General features: G+C 51.1%; 2 protein-coding genes across 5 annotated transcripts; one reads left to right on the forward strand and one right to left on the reverse strand.

Moving 5' to 3' along the window:
- Positions 1–7,173: 7,173 nt before the first annotated feature.
- On the reverse strand, positions 7,174–8,950 carry LOC100193618 (Remorin family protein). Of its 3 annotated transcripts, none has more exons than NM_001138719.1 (6): positions 8,845–8,924; positions 8,636–8,712; positions 8,262–8,546; positions 7,778–8,156; positions 7,598–7,682; positions 7,174–7,511 (listed from the first exon to the last, which is right to left on the reverse strand). In NM_001138719.1, the coding sequence occupies exons 1-6, from the start codon at positions 8,868–8,870 to the stop codon at positions 7,320–7,322; spliced, it is 1,044 nt and encodes a 347-aa protein (NP_001132191.1). In that variant the 5' UTR covers positions 8,871–8,924; the 3' UTR covers positions 7,174–7,319. The 3 variants fall into 3 exon arrangements, with proteins under 3 accessions (NP_001132191.1, XP_008681161.1, XP_008681160.1); XM_008682939.2 differs by having other exon boundaries at positions 7,183–7,511; positions 7,778–8,144; positions 8,262–8,567; positions 8,845–8,950; XM_008682938.2 differs by having other exon boundaries at positions 7,183–7,511; positions 8,262–8,567; positions 8,845–8,950.
- Positions 8,951–9,332: 382 nt separating this feature from the next.
- On the forward strand, positions 9,333–19,072 carry LOC103626311 (glutamate receptor 3.5). Of its 2 annotated transcripts, XM_035959021.1 has the most exons (7): positions 9,404–10,041; positions 12,477–12,723; positions 13,073–14,415; positions 14,508–14,785; positions 17,778–17,809; positions 17,909–18,315; positions 18,420–19,059. In XM_035959021.1, the coding sequence occupies exons 3-7, from the start codon at positions 13,084–13,086 to the stop codon at positions 18,864–18,866; spliced, it is 2,496 nt and encodes an 831-aa protein (XP_035814914.1). In that variant the 5' UTR covers positions 9,404–10,041; positions 12,477–12,723; positions 13,073–13,083; the 3' UTR covers positions 18,867–19,059. The 2 variants fall into 2 exon arrangements, with proteins under 2 accessions (XP_008644925.1, XP_035814914.1); XM_008646703.4 differs by lacking the exon at positions 12,477–12,723 and having other exon boundaries at positions 9,333–10,041; positions 18,420–19,072.
- The last annotated feature ends 396 nt before the right edge of the window (positions 19,073–19,468 follow it).

Below are 19,468 nucleotides of genomic sequence, written 5' to 3' on the forward strand. Positions count from 1 at the left end.
GGGTGTCGACCCATTCAGCCACGAAGTCCGCCAAGACCTGAGACTTGATGGCCTTCCGAGTGGCGAACGAGATTGTTTCGCCCATAATTTCGACCGGCCACTTTGCAATCCTACCCGAGGCCTCTCGGCACTGGATGATCTCCCCCAGGGGGAAGGATGACACCACAGTTACCGGATGAGACTCGAAGTAGTGTCACAACTTCCGTCGTGTCAGGATCACCGCGTACAGCAGCTTCTGAACTTGTGGGTAGCGGATCTTGGTTTCGGACAGTACCTCGCTGATGAAGTAGACTGGCCTCTGAACGGGCAATGCATGCCCCTCTTCTCGTCTCTCGACCACAATCGCGGCGCTAACCACCTGAGTGGTCGCGGCGACGTAGATCAAGAGGGCTTCTCCGGCAGCGGGGGGCACCAAGATGGGCGCGTTCGTGAGGAGCGCCTTCAGGTTCCCGAGGGCTTCCTCGGCCTCAGGGGTCTAAGTGAAGCACTCGGCTTTCCTTAAGAGGCGGTACAGAGGCAGGCCTCTTTCGCCGAGGCGCGAGATGAAGCGGCTCAGAGCCGCAAGACATCCCATGACTCTCTGTACGCCTTTCAAGTCCTTGATGCCCCATGCTAGTGATGACTGCGATCTTCTCCAGGTTGGCTTCGATGCCCCGCTCGGAGACGATGAACCCTAAGAGCATGCCTCGGGGCACCCCGAAGACACACTTTTCGGGATTGAGCTTCACGCCTTTCGCCTTGAGACACCGGAATGTCACTTCAAGGTCGGAAAGGAGGTCGGAGGCTTTCCTCGTCTTGACTATGATGTCATCGACGTAGGCCTCGACCGTCCGACCAATGTGTTCGCCGAACACATTGTTCATGCACCGCTGGTACATCGCGCCCGCATTCCTCAAGCCGAACGGCATGGTGACATAGCAGTACATGCCGAAGGGTGTGATGAAAGAAGTCGCGAGCTGGTCGGACTCTTTCATCCTGATTTGGTGATACCCTGAATAGGCATCAAGGAAAGACAGGGTTTGGCACCCAGCAGTGGAATCCACGATTTGATCGATGCGAGGCAGAGGGTAGGGAACCTTCGGACATGCTTTGTTTAGACCAGTGTAGTCTACACACATCCGCCATTTCCCTCCTTTCTTTCTCACAAGCACAGGGTTGGCAAGCCATTCGGGATGGAATACCTCTTTGATGAACCCTGCCGCCATTAGCTTGTGGATCTCCTCGCCTATGGCTCTGCGCTTTTCTTCGTCGAATCGGCGCAGAGCCTGCTTGACGGGTCGGGCTCCAGCTCGGATATCCAACGAGTGCTCAGCGACATCCCTCGGTATGCCGGGCATGTCCGAGGGACTTCACGCGAAAACGTCGGCGTTTGCGCGGAGAAAGTCGACGAGCACTGCTTCCTATTTGGGATCGAGCTTGGAGCCGATCCGGATCTGCTTGGAGGCGTCGCTGCTGGGGTCGAGAGGGACGGACTTAACCGTCTCCGCTGACTCGAAGTTGCCGGCGTGACGCTTCACGTCTGGCACCTCCTTAGAGAGGCTTTTCAGGTCGGCGATGAGGGCCTCGGACTCGGCGAGGGCCTCGGCGTACTCCACGCACTCCACGTCGCATTCGAACGCGTGTTTGTACGTGGGGCCGACGGTGATGACCCCGTTGGGGCCCGGCATCTTGAGCTTGAGGTAGGTGTAGTTGGGGACGACCATGAACTTCGCGTAGCATGGCCTCCCCAGTACCGCGTGGTAGGTTCCTCGGAACCCGACCACCTCGAACGTGAGGGTCTCCCTTCGAAAGTTGGAGGGCATCCCGAAGCAGACGGGAAGGTCGAGTTGTCCGTGGGGCTGGACGCGCTTCCCGGGGATGATCCCGTGGAAAGGCGCATCGCCTGCCCGGACCGAGGACAGATCGACACGCAGGAGCCCGAGGGTCTCGGCGTAGATGATGTTGAGGCTGCTGCCTCCGTCCATGAGGACCTTGGTGAGCCTGACGTCGCCGATGACGGGGTCGACAACGAGCGGGTATTTCCCCAGGCTCGACACGTGATCGGGGTGGTCGGTTTGGTCGAAGGTGATGGGCTTGTTGAACCAGTCTAGGTAGACTGGCGCCGCCACCTTCACCGAACAGACCTCCCGACGCTCTTGCTTGCGGTGCCGAGCCGAGGCGTTCGCCGCTTGCCCACCGTATATCATGAAGCAGTCGCGGACCTCGGGGAACTCTCCTGTCTGGTGATCTTCCTTCTTGTCGTCGTCGCGAGCCCTGCCACCCTCCGCGGGTGGCCCAGCCCTGTGGAAGTGGCGCCGAAGCATAGCGCACTCCTCAAGGGTGTGCTTGACGGGCCCCTGATGAAAGGGGCACGGCTCCTTGAGCATCTTGTCGAAGAGGTTGGCACCTCCGGGGGGTTTCCGAGGGTTCTTGTACTCGGCGGCGGCGACAAGGTCCGCGTCGGCGGCGTCGCGTTTCGCTTGCGACTTCTTCTTGCCCTTCTTCTTGGCGTCGCACTGAGTTGACGCCTCGGGGGCATCTTCCGGTGGGCGGCCCTGGGGCTGCTTGTCCTTTCAGAAGATGGCCTCAACCGCCTCCTGGCCAGAGGCGAACTTGGTGGCGATGTCCATCAGCTCGCTCGCCCTGGTGGGGGTCTTGCGACCCAGCTTGCTCACCAGGTCGCGGCAGGTGGTGCCGGCGAGGAACGCGCCGATGACATCTGAATCAGTGATGTTGGGCAGCTCGGTGCGCTGCTTCGAGAATCGCCGGATGTAGTCCCGGAGAGACTCTCCCGGCTGCTGTCGGCAGCTTCGGAGGTCCCAGGAATTTCCGGGGCGCACGTACGTGCCCTGGAAATTGCCGACGAAGGCTTGGACCAGGTCGTCCCAGTTGGAGATCTGCCCCGGAGGCAGGTGCTCCAACCAGGCGCGAGCGATGTCGGAGAGGAACAGGGGGAGGTTGCGGATGATGAGGTTGTCATCGTTCGTTCCACCCAGTTGGCAGGCCAGCCGGTAGTCCGCGAGCCACAGTTCCGGTCTCGTCTCCCCCGAGTACTTTGTGATAGTAGTCGGGGGTCGGAACCGGGTCGGGAACGGCGCCCGTCGTATGGCACGGCTGAAGGCCTGCGGACCGGGTGGTTCGAGCGAGGGACTCCGATCCTCCCCGCTGTCGTAGTGTCCTCCACACCTAGGGTGGTAGCCTCGGCGCACCCTCTCGTCGAGGTGGGCCCGACGGTCGCGGTGATGGTGCTCGTTGCCGAGGCGACCCGGGGCCGCAGGCGCGGTGTTACGCGTGCGCCCGGTGTGGACCGAGGCTTCCAACATGAATCGGGAAGTCGCGGCACGATGCTCCGAGGGGTACCCCTGCCTCCGGGAGGCGGAGCTCTCGGCCCGTCGGACCGCGGCGCCCTCCAGGAGATTCTTGAGCTCTCCCTGGATTCGCCGCCCCTCGGTGGTTGATGGCTCCGGCATCGCACGGAGAAGCATTGCTGCTGCAGCCAGGTTCTGGCCGACCCCACTGGAAGAGGGTGGCGGCCTCATCCTGACATCGTCGGCGATACGGTGCTGGATACCCTGGGGTAGATGGCGCACTTCTCCGGACGGAGGTTGGCCCGTCCATTCCTGCCCGACGTTCCGGCGGATCGGCTCAAGTGCTCTTGCTCCCTCGTCGAGCCTGGCCTGCACCCCGCGGGTTTGCTCGAGCTGTGGGTCATGACCCCCCGCCGGAACGGGGACCACAGCTAGCTCCCGTAGGATGTCAACGCGTGGCACAGGCCTAGGGAGATCACCGTTCTCCGGCATACCGAGATGGTTGCCCTCGGAGGGACCCCCTAGATCGACGTGGAAACATTCACGACTTGGGCCGCAGTCCTCGTCGCCGAGGCTGCGGCTACCGTCAGAACAGTCGGAAAGGCAGTAGTCGCATGTGGTCATGAAGTCCCGCATGGCACCGGGGTTGCCAAGTCCAGAGAAATCCCAACAGAAGTCGGGCTCGTCATCTTCCTCGGACCCCGAGGGCCCGTAGGTCGAGACGTCCGTCAGCCGGTCCCAGGGTGACCGCATACGAAACCCCAGAGGGTTTGGACTCGCCTCTACGAGAGCGTCCGCCAAAGCGAAGTCGCTTGGCGGGTCGAGGCTGAATCCAATGGGCGTGAGATGGGAACCGGTGGGTACCTCTTGGTCGACGGGCGGTGACAAAGTCACGTCAGGGACTGACTGCACCGTCGTCCCAGGTACGAGGGTGACGCCTAGCAAGCCTTTCGCGAGCGTGCTGGCGTCGTCCGTTTGCTCGGAATTGGCGTGTCGCAGGGAGACGGCGCTCGTCTTCGTCTCAAACGCGAGGTCGATGCCCGATGCGCCCCCTGTTGGGGCGCCGTCGACTTGCTCGACAGCCGACGAGGGGCCGCCTCCTGCTTGGCCTTGGTTGCCCCACCTCCTCCTCCGTCGGTGGGGGAGAGGGCGGGGTGAGCTTGAATGCTGTTCTTCCACCACGCGGGGAAGACGTCGTCGATTCCGCCGCCGGCGGGCGGGCTGTCGGCCACCATTGTCGCTGTCGCACGGCGGGGGAAGGAGTATCATGTCGTAGCTGCCGTCGAGGGACATGAACTCAAGACTCCCGAAACGGAGCACCGTCCCGGGCTGGAAAGGTTGCTGGAGACTGCCCATCTGGAGCTTGACGGGAAGCTGTTCGTCAACACGCAGCAGGCCCCTACCTGGCGCGCCAAATGTCGGCGTTTCGAGACCGGGGGGTCCCTGGGCCGACGTGTGAAATGTCGCCGTGTGCCCCAGCCCAGATGGGTCGGCGCGAGGCCGAGCGCGAAGGGGGGAAGAAAGGCAGCCGGAGACGGGCGTGAGAGAGGTGGAAATCCCGCGGCCTTCGTGTTCGTCCCACGCTCAGGTCGGGTGCGCTTGCAGTAGGGGGTTACAAGCGTCCACGCGGAAGGGGGAGCGAGCAGCCTCACGCGAGCGCCTGTCCCGTCCTCTTCCCCGCGCGGCCAACCCTCTATAAGAGGGCCCTGGTCCTTCCTTTTATAGGCGTAAGGAGAGGATCCAGGTGTACAATGGGGGGTATAGCAGAGTGCTACGTGTCTAGCGGAGGAGAGCTAGCGCCCTAAGTACATGCCGTCGTGGCAGCCGGAGAGGTTTTGGCACCCGGTTCGTGTGGTGTCGTGGCCGTCGGAGGAGCGCTGGAGCCTGGCGGAAGGACAACTGTCGGGGTTGTCGAGTCCTTGCTGACGTCCTCTTGCTTCCGTAAGGGGGCTGAGAGCCGCCGTCGTCACAGAGAGTGCGGGGCGCCATCATTGCCTATCTGGCGGAGCGAGCCAGATGGGACGCCAGTCTTGTTCCCCGTAGCCTGAGTCAGCTTGGGGTAGGGTAATGATGGCGCCTCCTGTCGACGTGGTTGGTCCGCGCCCTAGGTTGGGCGATGTGGAGGCTCCTCCGAGGTCGAGGTCGAGTCTGTCTTCCGTGGCCGTGGTCGAGTCCGAGCCCCTGGGTCGGGCGAGTCGGAGACCGTCGGCTGAGGCCAGGGCTGAGTTCGAGCCCTGGGGTCGGGCGAAGCGGAGTTCGTCGTCTTCTGGGGTTGAGCTCAAGTCCGAGCCCTGGGTCGGGCGGAGCGGAGTTCGTCGTCTTCTGGGGCTGAGCCCAAGTCCGAGCCCTGGGTCGGGCGGAGCGGAGTTCGCCATCTTCCGGGGCTGAGCCCGAGTCCGAGCCCTGGGTCGGGCGGAGCGGAGTTCGCCGTCTTCTGGGGCTGAGCCCGAGTCCGAGCCCTGGGTCGGGCGGAGCGGAGTTTGCCGTCTTCCGGGGCTGAGCCCGAGTCCGAGCCCTGGGTCGGGCGGAGCGGAGTTCGCCGTCTTCCGGGGCTGAGCCCGAGTCCGAGCCCTGGGTCGGGCGAAGCGGAGCTTCCTATGGTGCCTGAGGTCGGGCCTGACTGCCTGTCAGCCTCACTCTGTCGAGCGGCACAGCAGTCGGAGCGGCGCAGGCGGCGCTGTCCTTCTGTCAGGCCGGTCAGTGGAGCGGCAAAGTGACTGCGGTCACTTCGGCTCTGTCGACTGGAGGACGCGTGTCAGGATAAAGGTGTCAGGCCACCTTTGTATTAAATGCTCCTGCGATCTGGTCGGTTGACGCGGCGATTTGGTCAGGGTTGTTTCTTGGCGAAGACAGGGCCTCGGGCGAGCCAGAAGTATGTTCGTCGCTGGAGGGGGGCCTTGGGCGAGACGGAGATCCTCTGGGGTCGGCTGCCCTTGTCCAAGGCTAGGCTCGGGCGAGGCGTGATCGAGTCCCTCGAATGGACCGATCCCTCACTTAATCGCACCCATCAGGCCTTTGCAGCTTTATGCTGATGGAGGTTACCAGCTGAGAATTAGGAGACTTGAGGGTATCCCTAATTATGGTCCCCGACAGGTAGCGCAATCTATAGGGCGGCGGTGGTCAGACGTTGGATGAAAAACTTGTGTCACGTGTGTTGGACCTAGATGCGTCACTGCACGGAAAAGTAAAAAAAAGGCATTGCTAGATCTAGCTACCTCGCTGCGTGGGAAAGGTAAAAAATGAGCACGTGGGTGTGAAGAAATCGGAGTGATTATCGAGTTGCCAAATCTAGAAAGTAAATAGGATTGGATAATAAGTAACTAAATTTAGAAAGTCTATTTGGAGAACTGCTCGAGAAATATTTTTTTGTTTACTTTTAAAATTTAAGATTTACAGAGTTGTTTATAGAACTATTGAAGTTGCTCTAAGGCTATCTCTGCAGCAGATCCTATATCACGTCCCTTATCTCATTTTATATTTTAAACTTTTTTTATAAACAGTGTCAAATAGTATTATTTATAATTTCACCTCCGCTATTTTTCACATTATACTGGAGACACTCTAAGATGGTGGGAAGGTGGAGGTTATTGAAGCCGGCCCGCTGTAGCCCTGCATGGAGAGCCTCTACTTTTACATTGTAGCTAGAGTGGAGAAAAAAATTATCTCGACTCTGATAAAAAAGATAAGAGAAAGAAAAAGAATTTTATGAACGGTGTATAAATATTACGCGGTCGCGGATAGTAGCTCTATCAAGAAAGCTGAAGCCGATAGGAGCTTTGCCAGACCAGGCCCCGAAAGAGAGCCACGGATGGGTATATGCAATGGTGATAGGCTGAAAGTTCGAATGTTGCTCGCCAGCCACCCGAAATTCTGGACAAAGATGCTTGCCCTCACGTCTATGCTCAAATATTCATGTCGTTCCCTTTCGATTTAGTACCAAATGGATCCATGTGTTGATCGAGATCGAGGCCTATACACACACACACAATCATGCACGTCGACTCATCATGGACGGGTGCGCGTGCGGTTTCATTAGAAACACCCACATGCCCCGGGAAGCTTCCCCGTGGACCTTATTGTGTGCGCCTTGTCCCTGGCCTTCCTCTCGGCACTCCTCTTCTTCTCCTCCGCCGTCAGCCTCGACGCAGCGGCCACCTTGTTGATCCTCGACATCTCCTCGGTGTACTCCTCCAGCGCCTTGGCACGCTTCCTCTCCGACTCACTCTACAAAGGAAGGACCGGAGATCAATGAAAACGAAACGAGGTCGTCGTCGTTCCGACAAATCTTCTGAAAACAAGCAGAACCAAACCTCATCTTTCAGCTGCTTTTGGCGCCTGGCATTGGCCTTCTTCTCGGCCTCCCATGCAGCAATCGTCTGCATCGTCTCGTTGTACCTGCAGGCAGGAATTTGTGGCAGATTAAATTTGAATATAATCTGCGTGCCTCGAAACAAGTACATCGATCATCAAACTGATCACCAGCCGCTTACTTCCTCTTGATTCTCGCCAGCTTCTCCTTCTCCCACGCATCTGCCATGGCTTCGTTTTCGCTGGAGAACGCCATTGGTCCACCGGACGTGGTGGCAGCTCCGCTGTCCCTACTACCGGCCGCCGAATACGAGCTCGACGCCTTGTCCGATGGCCGTGCCGTTGGCGGCGGCGGCGGCGGCGCTGTTGTCTGGTTCCCCTGATCTTGCTCGAATCGCCTACTTCCTCTCTTCTCTGACGGTTTCCGGGTGAAACTGAAGTCCTTCCTTACGCGTAGTGCAGGATCAGCGAGAGCAGGGAGCCTTTCGTCTGAGGCCGCACCCTCTGCTGGTGCTGGCTTCTTCTGAGCCGGTCTTAGTGGCCGTTTCACTGACACGTTAGCTGAAATTTCACCCCGGGCCATGCATATGATGCCAGCAGAAAGCAAAAGAAAAGTTCGAAATCAAAATTCCAGTTATTAGATATATATATATATATAGTATGTACCCTGTTCATCTTGGTAGTCATCGTCTATGGGCTCTTTGCCAGTGAACCATCTCGAGGAAGAGGACCTTCTGCCTTCGAAATTTGGCTTCTCCAGGCTCTCGCCTCTCTTGGTTGTGCGTGCTGACTTGCTGGACTGCTTGTTTCCACGCGCAAGCCTGTCCGCGGCAGCATACGGCGTGCTCTCTTGAGACGCTGACAGCCTCTCCTCTCGCGCGGCGATGGCGTAGGCGACTGCTGCCACCGTGGCCGCGTACGCCGCGTCGTACTCCTCTGCCGCATCACTCGCTAAAACAGAAATGCGAGAGCCTGCATTAGACATCAGTCACCTGCCTCGCCAGTTTTTTAACCGTCGCGGAAGCTTATTTTAGTTTCACCTCTGCGTGAACTCGTCCTTCGCTGTGATGGTAGTGGTACTGTCTCGCCGCCCTGCCTCACCCCAGAGAAGCTGACCCTGTGCATGCGAAGAGCAAAGCAAACGCCACATATATATGGTTATGAATTTGAGCACCAAGATGGACCGGAGGATTGGAGGCAGAACACCAAGCCGGATGAAGCGACAAAGGCCTCTTGCAATTTTTACTACCTCAGATGTTTCAGGTCGTCGTCCATGGTGCATGCAAAAACAACAATTCGTGAACAAAGCAAATTAAAAGCTCGATCTTTGCGTACGTGTAATGCTTAAGCAAGCTTTGTACTTGAACGCTATATAGAGAGGATCTGAGGAGGAGGAGGAGGAGGTTAGAGAGGGTATCAAGGTAAGTAAGAGCTGAAATACACGACACGAAAGCGCTAGTCTCGGAGGCACGGAATGCAGACGAGGCGGGGGCAGGGCGGATCAGAATCACTTTGCCCAGTTGAAATCTCAAAGAATCGTTCAATCCAGGGCAACCTTTTGCTTGCCCGGCCGATGGATTAGGAGAAATTCTTTCCTTGTCTTGCTAAGCCACATCATGCGTGAGCGTGACCTTGACTGATCACTCCTGCTGCATAGTACCACAGTGCACACGCACATTCCGATCCATCCGATACGGTCTTCAATGCAAGCTTGACGTGCCGTCCGGTCCCGTCCATCGGAGGCTCAGGCTCCTCTGATCTTGACGTGCAGGTCAGATGGCAGCTAGCACAGTAACAGCGCGATCGAACAACAGAGAAAAGCAGAACCACTCAACCACACACAGTGCTCGTTCGCAGGCTCACCTCAACACGGCCGTCCGATGGCGACGGCTACTGTGCCGTCCCCTGACAACGGTCACGACAAGGCTACCACGTCATCCTCACCTCACCGGTTGGCTGGCGCTGGCCATAGCCGTCGTCTTCTCTCTAGCTAGCTAACCCCTCCTCATTCCTTGCGCACCTCAAAACCAGCGCCTCTCATTCATTCCTCCTCTGCTTTCTTCTTCCCAAGCAACGTACTAACCGATGCGACTGGCGGTTCTGGTGCTCCCGGCGGCGGCGGCGGCGCCCATCGTGCTCTAGACTAGCCAAAGGCAAGCGCTTGGGTGGGGATTAATGATGGGCGGTGTGGCTCAGTTGGTGGTGGTGGCTGCGCTCTTGGCCACTGCGGCCGCCGCGCCGACGGCGGCGGCGGCGGGGGCACTGCCAAGCGAGGTGGCCGTGGGCGCCCTCTTCACGTACGACTCCACGATTGGCCGCGCCGCGCAGCTCGCCATCGAGCTCGCCGTCGACGACGTTAACGCGGACGACAAGGTGCTCGCGTGGACCAAGCTCAACTTGGTGTCTATGGACACCAACTGCAGCGGCTTCCTCGGCACCATCAAAGGTTGGGTCTTTTCCGGTCCGCTTCGTCTATCTTTTTTCTCTTTCATGCATGTGTCAATTAAGGATTAGAACTTTCACAAAAGTTTTTTTCCAAAGATGTTTTAGAGACGGTTGTGCTAAGTAAAATGCTCCCAAAAATACAGATATTTTCAGAGATGAACGACTAGACTACTGAGCTCCACTTTTTCGAGCTTTTCTAAATCGTGTCTTTAGATCATAAGCAACCAATAAAAGAAGATAAATGAATATGACCATTAAGTAACGAAGGTAATATGTAAAACAAGAAGAACAAATATATCACTCATCTAAATAAGCACACTTTACATTTCACCTTATCCCCTACAATGCAACAAATGATTACAATCATATCTTCGACTTTACACAACTGATAGCTCAAAGGTAGTTTTGAAGGTTGAGCTAGACGAATCTATGGACTCTCTAAAACGTGATTTATATATGATATTTGTTGGGGACTTGTTCTCAAATAATATGAGTTAAGAACAAGGCAACACAGAATGTTAAGGTTAATACCCTTCGTCCCTCGAAACATTAACTCTCTTAGGATATAATAATCTTCAGACGAAGGTCATGAAAAAGTAACTTCATCATCACAATATATGTTAATGAAAGGAGAAACATACAAAATATGAGAGATAGGACGGATAATCATATAGCATTATCAATATAACTTCATTATATCATCATAGATAAATAAGAACAATATTGAATTACATTTATACCTTCGGCTTGACAGAAGGCAAAAAGTTCAAGCGTGACGCACGAGCGAATACAAGTCAGCGTGAACAGTACGAGGGTACTGTTCATCTATTTATAGGCACAGGACGCAACCTGTGTAAATTTACATCCATGCCCTTCATATTTACTATTGACTTATGGTCAACCCAACGGAGATTAGATGGTTTTTTCCCCTTTAAGTCGGTTCCTTTTTCCGCCATTGAGTCGAAGCTATTTTGCGCTTAGCTTCGAAGCAACATCAGCCTTCGTCTCGTCCATGCTTTTCACATCGTGTATGCTTTTAACCTAAGTCCGAAGGTACCTGTTCATATGTTACACTTGGAAAACATTGTTAAACCATGTTTTTGAGGACCTTCGGAAGACGAAGCCCTTCAACAATATTGTTAATGTATTTGTAGGGGAGAGGTACAATTTTGGACGAAATTACAAATATATCCTCACATCTTATACATAATTAGTAGTTACTACAAATACAAACACTATGAGGGCAATATCGTACTTCTCCATCCACATTTCTTTCGGACAAGTCTTCCACGATTCTTATCTTCGTCTCTTGCTTCGTCAGCCACAACTCCCCCCGAAGTTGTCTTTCGGCATCAACTGGCTCAACACTCTTGTGATTCATATTTTTCTTACCTTCGTCCCTATTATTAGAGATGGCCAAACGGGCCGCCCGGCCCAGACCCGGGCCGCCAGGCACGGTTAGGAAACTGGGCCGGCCCTTCTAAACCCGCGGGCTTGATTCTCTGCTCGAGCCCGGTCCGCAGCAGGCCTAAACGGGTCGGGCCGGCCTATTTAGCACGAAAAAAGCGGACCGAAGCGGGCTAAGTGGGCCAAAAAACACGTTTTAGTGCAAAAAAGTGGACTTAACGTGCTTAGAGGTAAACGGGCCGTGTCGGGCTAACCCACCGTGCCTAGTTCCTGCCCGAGCCCGACCCGCTTATTCGTGCCGGGCCGATCCGAGCCCGCATAGAACCGAACCGTGCCGGACTCGGACCGGACTCAAACAGCGGGCTTCGTGCCGGGCTCATGGACCTCGTGCTTATTGGCCATCTATACCTGTTATTAGCTTCAACTTGATGAGGAGGTGAACACTACTATCTAAAACTTGCCTTTCACAATGAAGTTAGTAACCTGTAGAGACCTTCGGCGAAGTCCATCCAATATTACCAAGAATATTACGTTGACCTTATTTCTCACCAATATATAGAAGAGAAAATGACAAAAGAACAGCGGTGGAGTGGTACCATAATGGCATAACTTATGAAATTCCAGCTAATCAAACCTTATGTAATTAGACAAGTAATTCAACTAGGAATCCGAGTGCTCAATCCTCAGAACCAAATAGATCCTAAGCTGTTTTGTAAGATGTAAAAGATATATTTTAGATGTTTGGGAGCATCAAATTCTTTATTTTATTCTAATGGAAGATTCATATTTCTTTGCGTCATGTTTGAACCCCAGAATAAAGTAAAACGAATAGGTCTCCTGCAGACTTCTTTTTTGTTTTAACACAATGCAACAACTAGTTTTCCTTTTTCTTTCATCATAAAGTAAAAAATTTAATCCGTTCTTTTGTTGAATCTTATAGCAACGACTCGTTTATTTTGATTCGGCACAAGATAATGCTCCCGATTCAAAATTTTATCCCATTCGAGCCCACAAACATTTCTTCTGCAGCGCCGTCGCCGCTCGGCTCGTCTCCGCCTGCGGCAGCTCTCCTGCACTGCAACCACCGCCAAAGCCGTGGTCGCTTCCCGACGTTCGAGCTCGCGCCATGGCCGCTCCTCGACGCCCGCCGCCGCGTCGTCACTGCCATCTGCACTCCCTGCTGCCACCGCCGCGTCGTCGCCGCCCTCCCCGCCGCCTGCGCGTTCCACACCGGCGCCGCATGCACCCTCTCCATGTCCACTGCCATGTTTAACCGGTTGGGGAAATTTTGTTCAGACTTACTCAAATTTCATTCAAATTTGTAGTGGATACCGCGCGAAGTTTCTGAATCTCGTCCAGTTCGGTGGGCTCCGGAATTCTTTCAGAAAAGGATCCCAGAACCTTGGCTACGAGCAGAACAAACCTCGGTTCTCGAATATTTATCGCATACTAATTTATTTTTAAACTAAAACGCAACAAATAAAAAAAATAACGGAGAGATTATATTTTTTCTTGGCTTGCAATTGCAAGGCACCCGAATTTGATTTCAGTTCATCAACTGTCACTGCTACTCACTTTAGTGGTGCATGCACGAACTGATTCATATAAACCTTATTTGGTTGCAGCTTTGGAGCTAATGGAGAAAAATGTAGTTGCTGTGATTGGCCCACAATCCTCTGGAATAGGCCATGCCATCTCTCAAGTTGTCAATGAGTTACATGTTCCTCTCCTATCATTTGCGGCGACGGATCCAACTCTCTCTGCATCAGAGTATCCTTACTTCTTAAGGACAACCACAAGTGATTATTTCCAAATGAATGCTGTTGCTAGCATTGTTGATTACTATCAATGGAAAAGGGTGACTGCTGTATACATCGACGACGAGTATGGGCGAGGTGGCGTCTCGGCTCTCGGTGATGCGCTTGCATTGAAGAGGGCACAAGTTTCATATAAAGCAACTATTCCTCCAAATTCAAACACAGATGTGATCCGTGATGTACTGTTTAAAGCAAACATGATGGAATCAAGGGTCATGGTTGTGCATGTCAATCCTGACACGGGTTTGAGGGTATTTTCTGCAGCTAAGAAGCTCCAGATGATGGCCAGTGGCTATGTCTGGATAGTAACTGATTGGCTAGCTGCTGTCCTAGATTCTTCTGCATCTAGAAATCCTAAATATATGAGTAATATTCAGGGAGTAATTGTTTTGCGTCAGCACACTCCTGATTCTGATGCCAAGAACAAGTTCATATCTAGATGGAACAATGTGGCTCGTAATAGAAGTATGACTCCTGGACTGAACTCATACGGTTTCTATGCTTATGATTCAGTTTGGGCTGTTGCTCGTTCTGTGGATCAATTTCTCAATGCTGGAAACCAGATCAACTTCTCAACAGATCCAAGGCTGCACGATCCAAATGGCACCACTTTGCGCCTGTCAACTCTCAAGATATTCGATGGTGGTGACCAGATGCTGCAGCAGCTTCTCCTCACAAACTTCACAGGTCTAACAGGTGCAGTCAAATTTGATTCAGGTGGCAATTTGCTACACCCAGCATATGACATCCTCAATGTCGGTCGCTCTGGCACCCACTTGATCGGCTATTGGTCCAACTATTCAGGCCTTTCTGTGGCTGCTCCTGAAATTCTGTATCAGATGTCACCAAATGCGTCCACAAGTACCCATCAGCTGAACAGTGTGGTATGGCCTGGTGACTCCACTGATATACCTAGAGGCTGGGTGTTCCCGAACGATGGCCAGCCTCTAAGAGTTGGGGTCCCGGTTAAACCAAGCTTCAAGGCATTGGTGTCAGGCAGCACCCCTGATTCTGTGAGGGGTTACTGCATTGATGTTTTCAAGTCAGCAATTAAACTGCTCCCTTACCCAGTTCCTTACCAGTTTATTCCTATTGGGGATGGCACAAAGAACCCTAGTTATGTCAGCATCGTTGGGATGGTTGCTTCCAATGTACGTCCTCATTCTTTGTCATCCCAGTTTGTTTCACTATTAGCTTTAATTTGTTTACAGTCCTCTGATTTGTTTGTTTCATTTTCATTCAGACACTTGATGCAGCTGTAGGCGACTTTGCGATAGTGAGAAATGGAACACGGCTTGCAGAGTACACGCAGCCTTACATTGATTCAGGGCTTGTGATAGTGGCGCCGGTGAAACACATAACCTCAAGCGCTTGGGCTTTCCTTAAACCCTTCACATGGGAGATGTGGTTTATCACAGGCGCTCTTTTCATTTTGGTGGGAATTGTGGTGTGGCTACTTGAGCATCGGAGTAATCCAGAATTTCGAGGCCCTCCATGTAATCAAGTCATAACAATATTCTGGTACGTCGGCTGTGTTGCTACTCTAACCGTATGTTTGGTTGTTGGATGAGCAGAGCCTGGTTCTCAGCTCAGATGCAGGCTGCGCCTAGCCTGTATAGGCTGGTACAAGTACGCTGAGAGCTCTTGTTTGGTTGTTTTGATCGCAATTAACCAGGATGACCATAGCCCTTGTTTGGTTTGCTGTTTTTATAAGTTGCATGAACACAGCTTCTGTTTGGTTAACCAGGATGACCATAGCCTGTATAGGCTGATCGCAGTACCAACTTTTGTTTGCTGTTTTTAAATTTTAGATTAAAACAACTTAATTCATAGAAGAATGAACAAAATTTACAGAAATTCAAATAAAACCAGTTCACAACTCGGCTCATCTGATGTTTCTTACTTTTACATACTAACAGAATTTACAACTCAGTTCACAACTCAATTCATCTGATGTTCATACGACTCAGTTCATCAGTTTTCAGCTTATACACGTATACAACTCATATTTCATCTGATGAACTGAGTTGCTGAAAACTCATGTATAAACTGATGAACTGAGTTGTAAACACTAGCTATGTTACATACTAACAGAATTTACAACTCAGTTCATAGGACAGTAGCAATAGCAGCAGTTCTACTTCTACTTCTGTTATTTCTACTTCTACTTCTGCTATTTCTACTTCTACTTCTGCTTCTACTAACAGAATTTACAACTCAGTTCATGGGACAACAAACATGACTTCAAATAAAACCATGTCATGACTTGTAAAAGCAGCAAACATCAGTTCATACTTGAAAACAGTATTATTATTAGCCTCAGCTCAGCGAAATTTTTCCACATGACAGTGTAGCCAGCTACTATATAGAAACATCAGAACTTCAAAAAGGACAACAAATGTGGACTTGTAAACAGCAAATAGGACACATCAGATCAAGTATAGCATATCTGTTCTTAAGTACCATATAGGACAGCAAAAATAACATAAAGGATATCTGTTCTCAAGCAACAAATATTAGTAACTGGCTACCTGATTAGGCTTAATATCCATTTTTGCTATCATCATTGGCATAAAGGACAGATACATCAGATCAAGTGTACCATATATATTCTTAAACAGCATAAAAGACAAAGTCTAAAACACTTGTAAATTACAATTACTTATCCTTTACATAACCAGTTTGCAAAAATGATAGAGGAGTATATGTTCTCATTTGTCAAACACCAAAACCAGATCAAGTGTAGCATATCAGTTCTCAAACAGCAGTTATTGTAATCAGAACATCAAGATGACAGCTCAAAATGACAGAACAACTCAAGAAGACAGAACAGCTCAAGAAGACAGAACAACTCAAGATGACAGAACAGAACAAGTGTAATCAGAACAACTCAAGGACACACACATCAGATCAAGTGTAGCATATCAGTTCTCAAACAGGGAAACATCATTGTTCTCAAGTACCAAATCTGTTCTTAATCAGGATAAAGGAGAGACACATCAGATAAACTGTAGCATATCTGTTCTTAAACAGGGAAACCCATAGAACTCAGGGATACATCATTGTTCTTAAGTAGCATCTAGGATAGATGGAATAGAGCAAGTGGACCAAATCTGTTCTTAAACAATATAGATGTCCTAAACCCATACACCCATAGAACTCAGGGATACATCATTGTTCTTAGACAGATCAGATCACATCAGTTGTGGTAGTGCTTGGCTAGGAAAGTCTTGAGCCATAGGTCACGATCACATCAGGAGACATGATGTGCTCAGTTGCAATGATTTTACTGTCTAAACATGATTTGCTATCTAAACATGATTTAGACAGTAAACATGATCCCAAACATGATTTGTTTAGACAGTAAACATGATCCCAGACATGATTTTGGTAGTCTACAAATTATCTGATCCCAGACATGGAAGCGAAATGGGTGCATGCGACACCACAAGCATGGTACTTTGTAGCAAAACCCTAAAATCATCCGAGGAACACTAACAACATGGTACTTTGCAGCAAAATCCTACACCAGAAGCTATTTTTATATAACAAATTAGCAAACTATACCAGATCTGAGAGGGGTGAAATGGGTGCATGCAAGAGGGAGAGCTCAAATCAGACGAAGAACAGATCTCAGCCAACAACTACCAGATCTCAGAGGAGAGAAATTAGCCAACAACTACCATATCTCAGCCAACAACTACCAGATCTCAGCGAACAACTATACCAGATCAGACGAAGAACAGATCTCACCCAAGAACTATTTTTATGCATAAATATCAGATCTCAGCCAAGAACTACCAATACTACTACAAATCAAAAGAACAGATTACCTGGAAGGAGTGTCACAACAGCGAGAGGGAGGAGACGCGAGAGCTCGAACGCGAGGGAGAGAAGACGCGAGAGCTCGCCGCGGGGGAGACGAGACGCGAAAGCTTGCTCGCGGGGGGGAGGGGGACCTCGACGGAGAGCTCGAGGGGGAGAGGAGACGCGAGAGCTTGCTCGCGGGGGAGCTCGAGGGGGAGAAGAGACGTGAGAGGGAGAGATGGGAGGGGAGAGGAGGCGGCGGCGAAACCCTAGCGCGAGGCGAGCGCGAGCGCGAGGAGAGCGCGAGGCGAGCGCGAGCGCGAGGAGAGCGCGAGTGGCCGAGCGCAGCCTGGCTCGCGTGGAACGCGCCTTTTGGCCGTATCCCACGGGCCTGGCTGAGGCCAATGTTTTGCACGAGCGTGGCCTGGCCCAGACACACGTCCAAGCAACCAAACACACGGAGCTGTCTGATTTTTGCATCTCTAGAGTTTTGCACGGGCGCATGCACCCAACCAAACACACGGTAAGTTATCCTAGTTTATTACGAATACCCGGCATTAGTCAAAATTCAGACTGGCAATTCCATTATATTGGTCAAAATGTTTGTAGCTTTATTCAATTTTATCCTTTTCTCTGTGTTCTTTTCTATGCTTAGTTGCTAACCTTAGCAGTTGACATATATATACATTGCGTGCTTCTCTTTCAGGTTCAGCTTCTCCACAATGTTCTTCTCACACCGTAAGTCCACTACTAGATGCCTCGGTGACATCAACTTGCCCATGATTTTTTTTTCACTGCATCGGTAGAAACTTCTTGACGAAAAACTCTCACCTTCAGAGGAGAATACCAGAACCGCGCTCGGGCGTTTCGTGTTGATCATATGGATGTTTGTCGTGTTGATCATCACTTCAAGCTACACTGCCAGTTTGACGTCAATCCTGACGGTCCAACAGCTCGCGACAGGAATTACAGGCCTTGACAGTCTCATATCAAGCTCTTTACCTATTGGATACCAGACCGGAAAATTCACCAAGAAATACCTGATGCTAAACCTCAACGTTCCTGAGTCTCGATTGGTGCAACTGAACACGATCGAGGAATACGCTGATGCCCTTAACCGTGGACCAAAAAATGGTGGGGTTGCTGCTATTATTGACGAGAAGCCATATATTGACATCTTCCTGTCACACTACTGCAACTTCAAGATTGTTGGACAGCAGTTCACAAGGGAAGGATGGGGATTTGTATGTTCGTCGCCTTTCATCTTGTTCTGTGACTTGTTTTTCTTTTAAAAAAAATTGTTCTGTGCCTTCATTCTCCTTCATCTTGTCCTTTTTTTTTTTTGCAGGCATTCCAGAAAGACTCCCCCCTTGCTGCAGATATGTCGACCGCCATCCTTCAGCTTTCAGAGAGTGGCCAGCTTCAGAGCATCCATGACGAGTGGTTCACACAGCCGAGCTGCGCCACCAATGATGAGAGCAATGTGGGTGCAACCAGGCTTGGCCTCGGAAGCTTCTGGGGGCTTTTCCTCATCTGTGCCCTGATCTGTCTCTTCGCTGTGGTGGTGTTCTTCATACGAGTCTGCTGGCAGTACAAGCAGTACTCCAATTCTGAAGATGCTGACGAGTCCAATGAAGCTGGCGCTGATGGTGCTGGCAAAAGACAGCGGAAGTTGTCACGCCTTGGCAGCTTCCAGGAGATTCTAAAGTTTTTCGACATGAAGGAGGAGGAAGTCATGAAGAGCTCGATGAAACGACGGCCAGGTGAGAAAGATAACCATGCTGCTGGATTCTAGATGCGCAATCAGTGGCTTCAGCATAGAACATGCATCCCCGATCGACTTCAACGCTATTTTTTATACGACGATCCGAGAATCTGTCTTTTATCACGGTTATTAGAATTTTGCAAAGATATACATGCTTGGGAAAGGCTACTCATGACCGCTATTTTTTATGATTACCTGAATTTAATTATGAAGAGTTTACTAATTTACGAGATTTAGTACAGTTTTCTAAATAATTTATTATTATAATTTTTAGGAAATGTGTAACCCTCTAGGATCGGCAAAACCCCACAATGCTACTAAACATTACAATCAACATTTAAAAATAAATTTTGGTACCACCTCCTTTGTAAATATAAGAAACGTGGAAGCCAAATAGATATAATTTAATAATAGAAGTATGCAATAGCAGCAATAACTCCATATCGGTGAAAGATTAACTACAACTATAGAATTCAACATTCACACCAAAGATTAAATTACCATCATCACAACCGAAATGTTTTAACTAAATTAACATGTATAAAACATAAATAAGTTTGTATAACGAAGCGTGGACGTGTAGCTACTTCCCACTCCCTCAAAACAAGCATCAAATACTTGGGAGGAGTAAT

The sequence above is a fragment of the Zea mays genome, chromosome 5 (genome assembly GCF_902167145.1).
Source record: "Zea mays cultivar B73 chromosome 5, Zm-B73-REFERENCE-NAM-5.0, whole genome shotgun sequence".
Classification (NCBI taxonomy): domain Eukaryota; kingdom Viridiplantae; phylum Streptophyta; class Magnoliopsida; order Poales; family Poaceae; genus Zea; species Zea mays.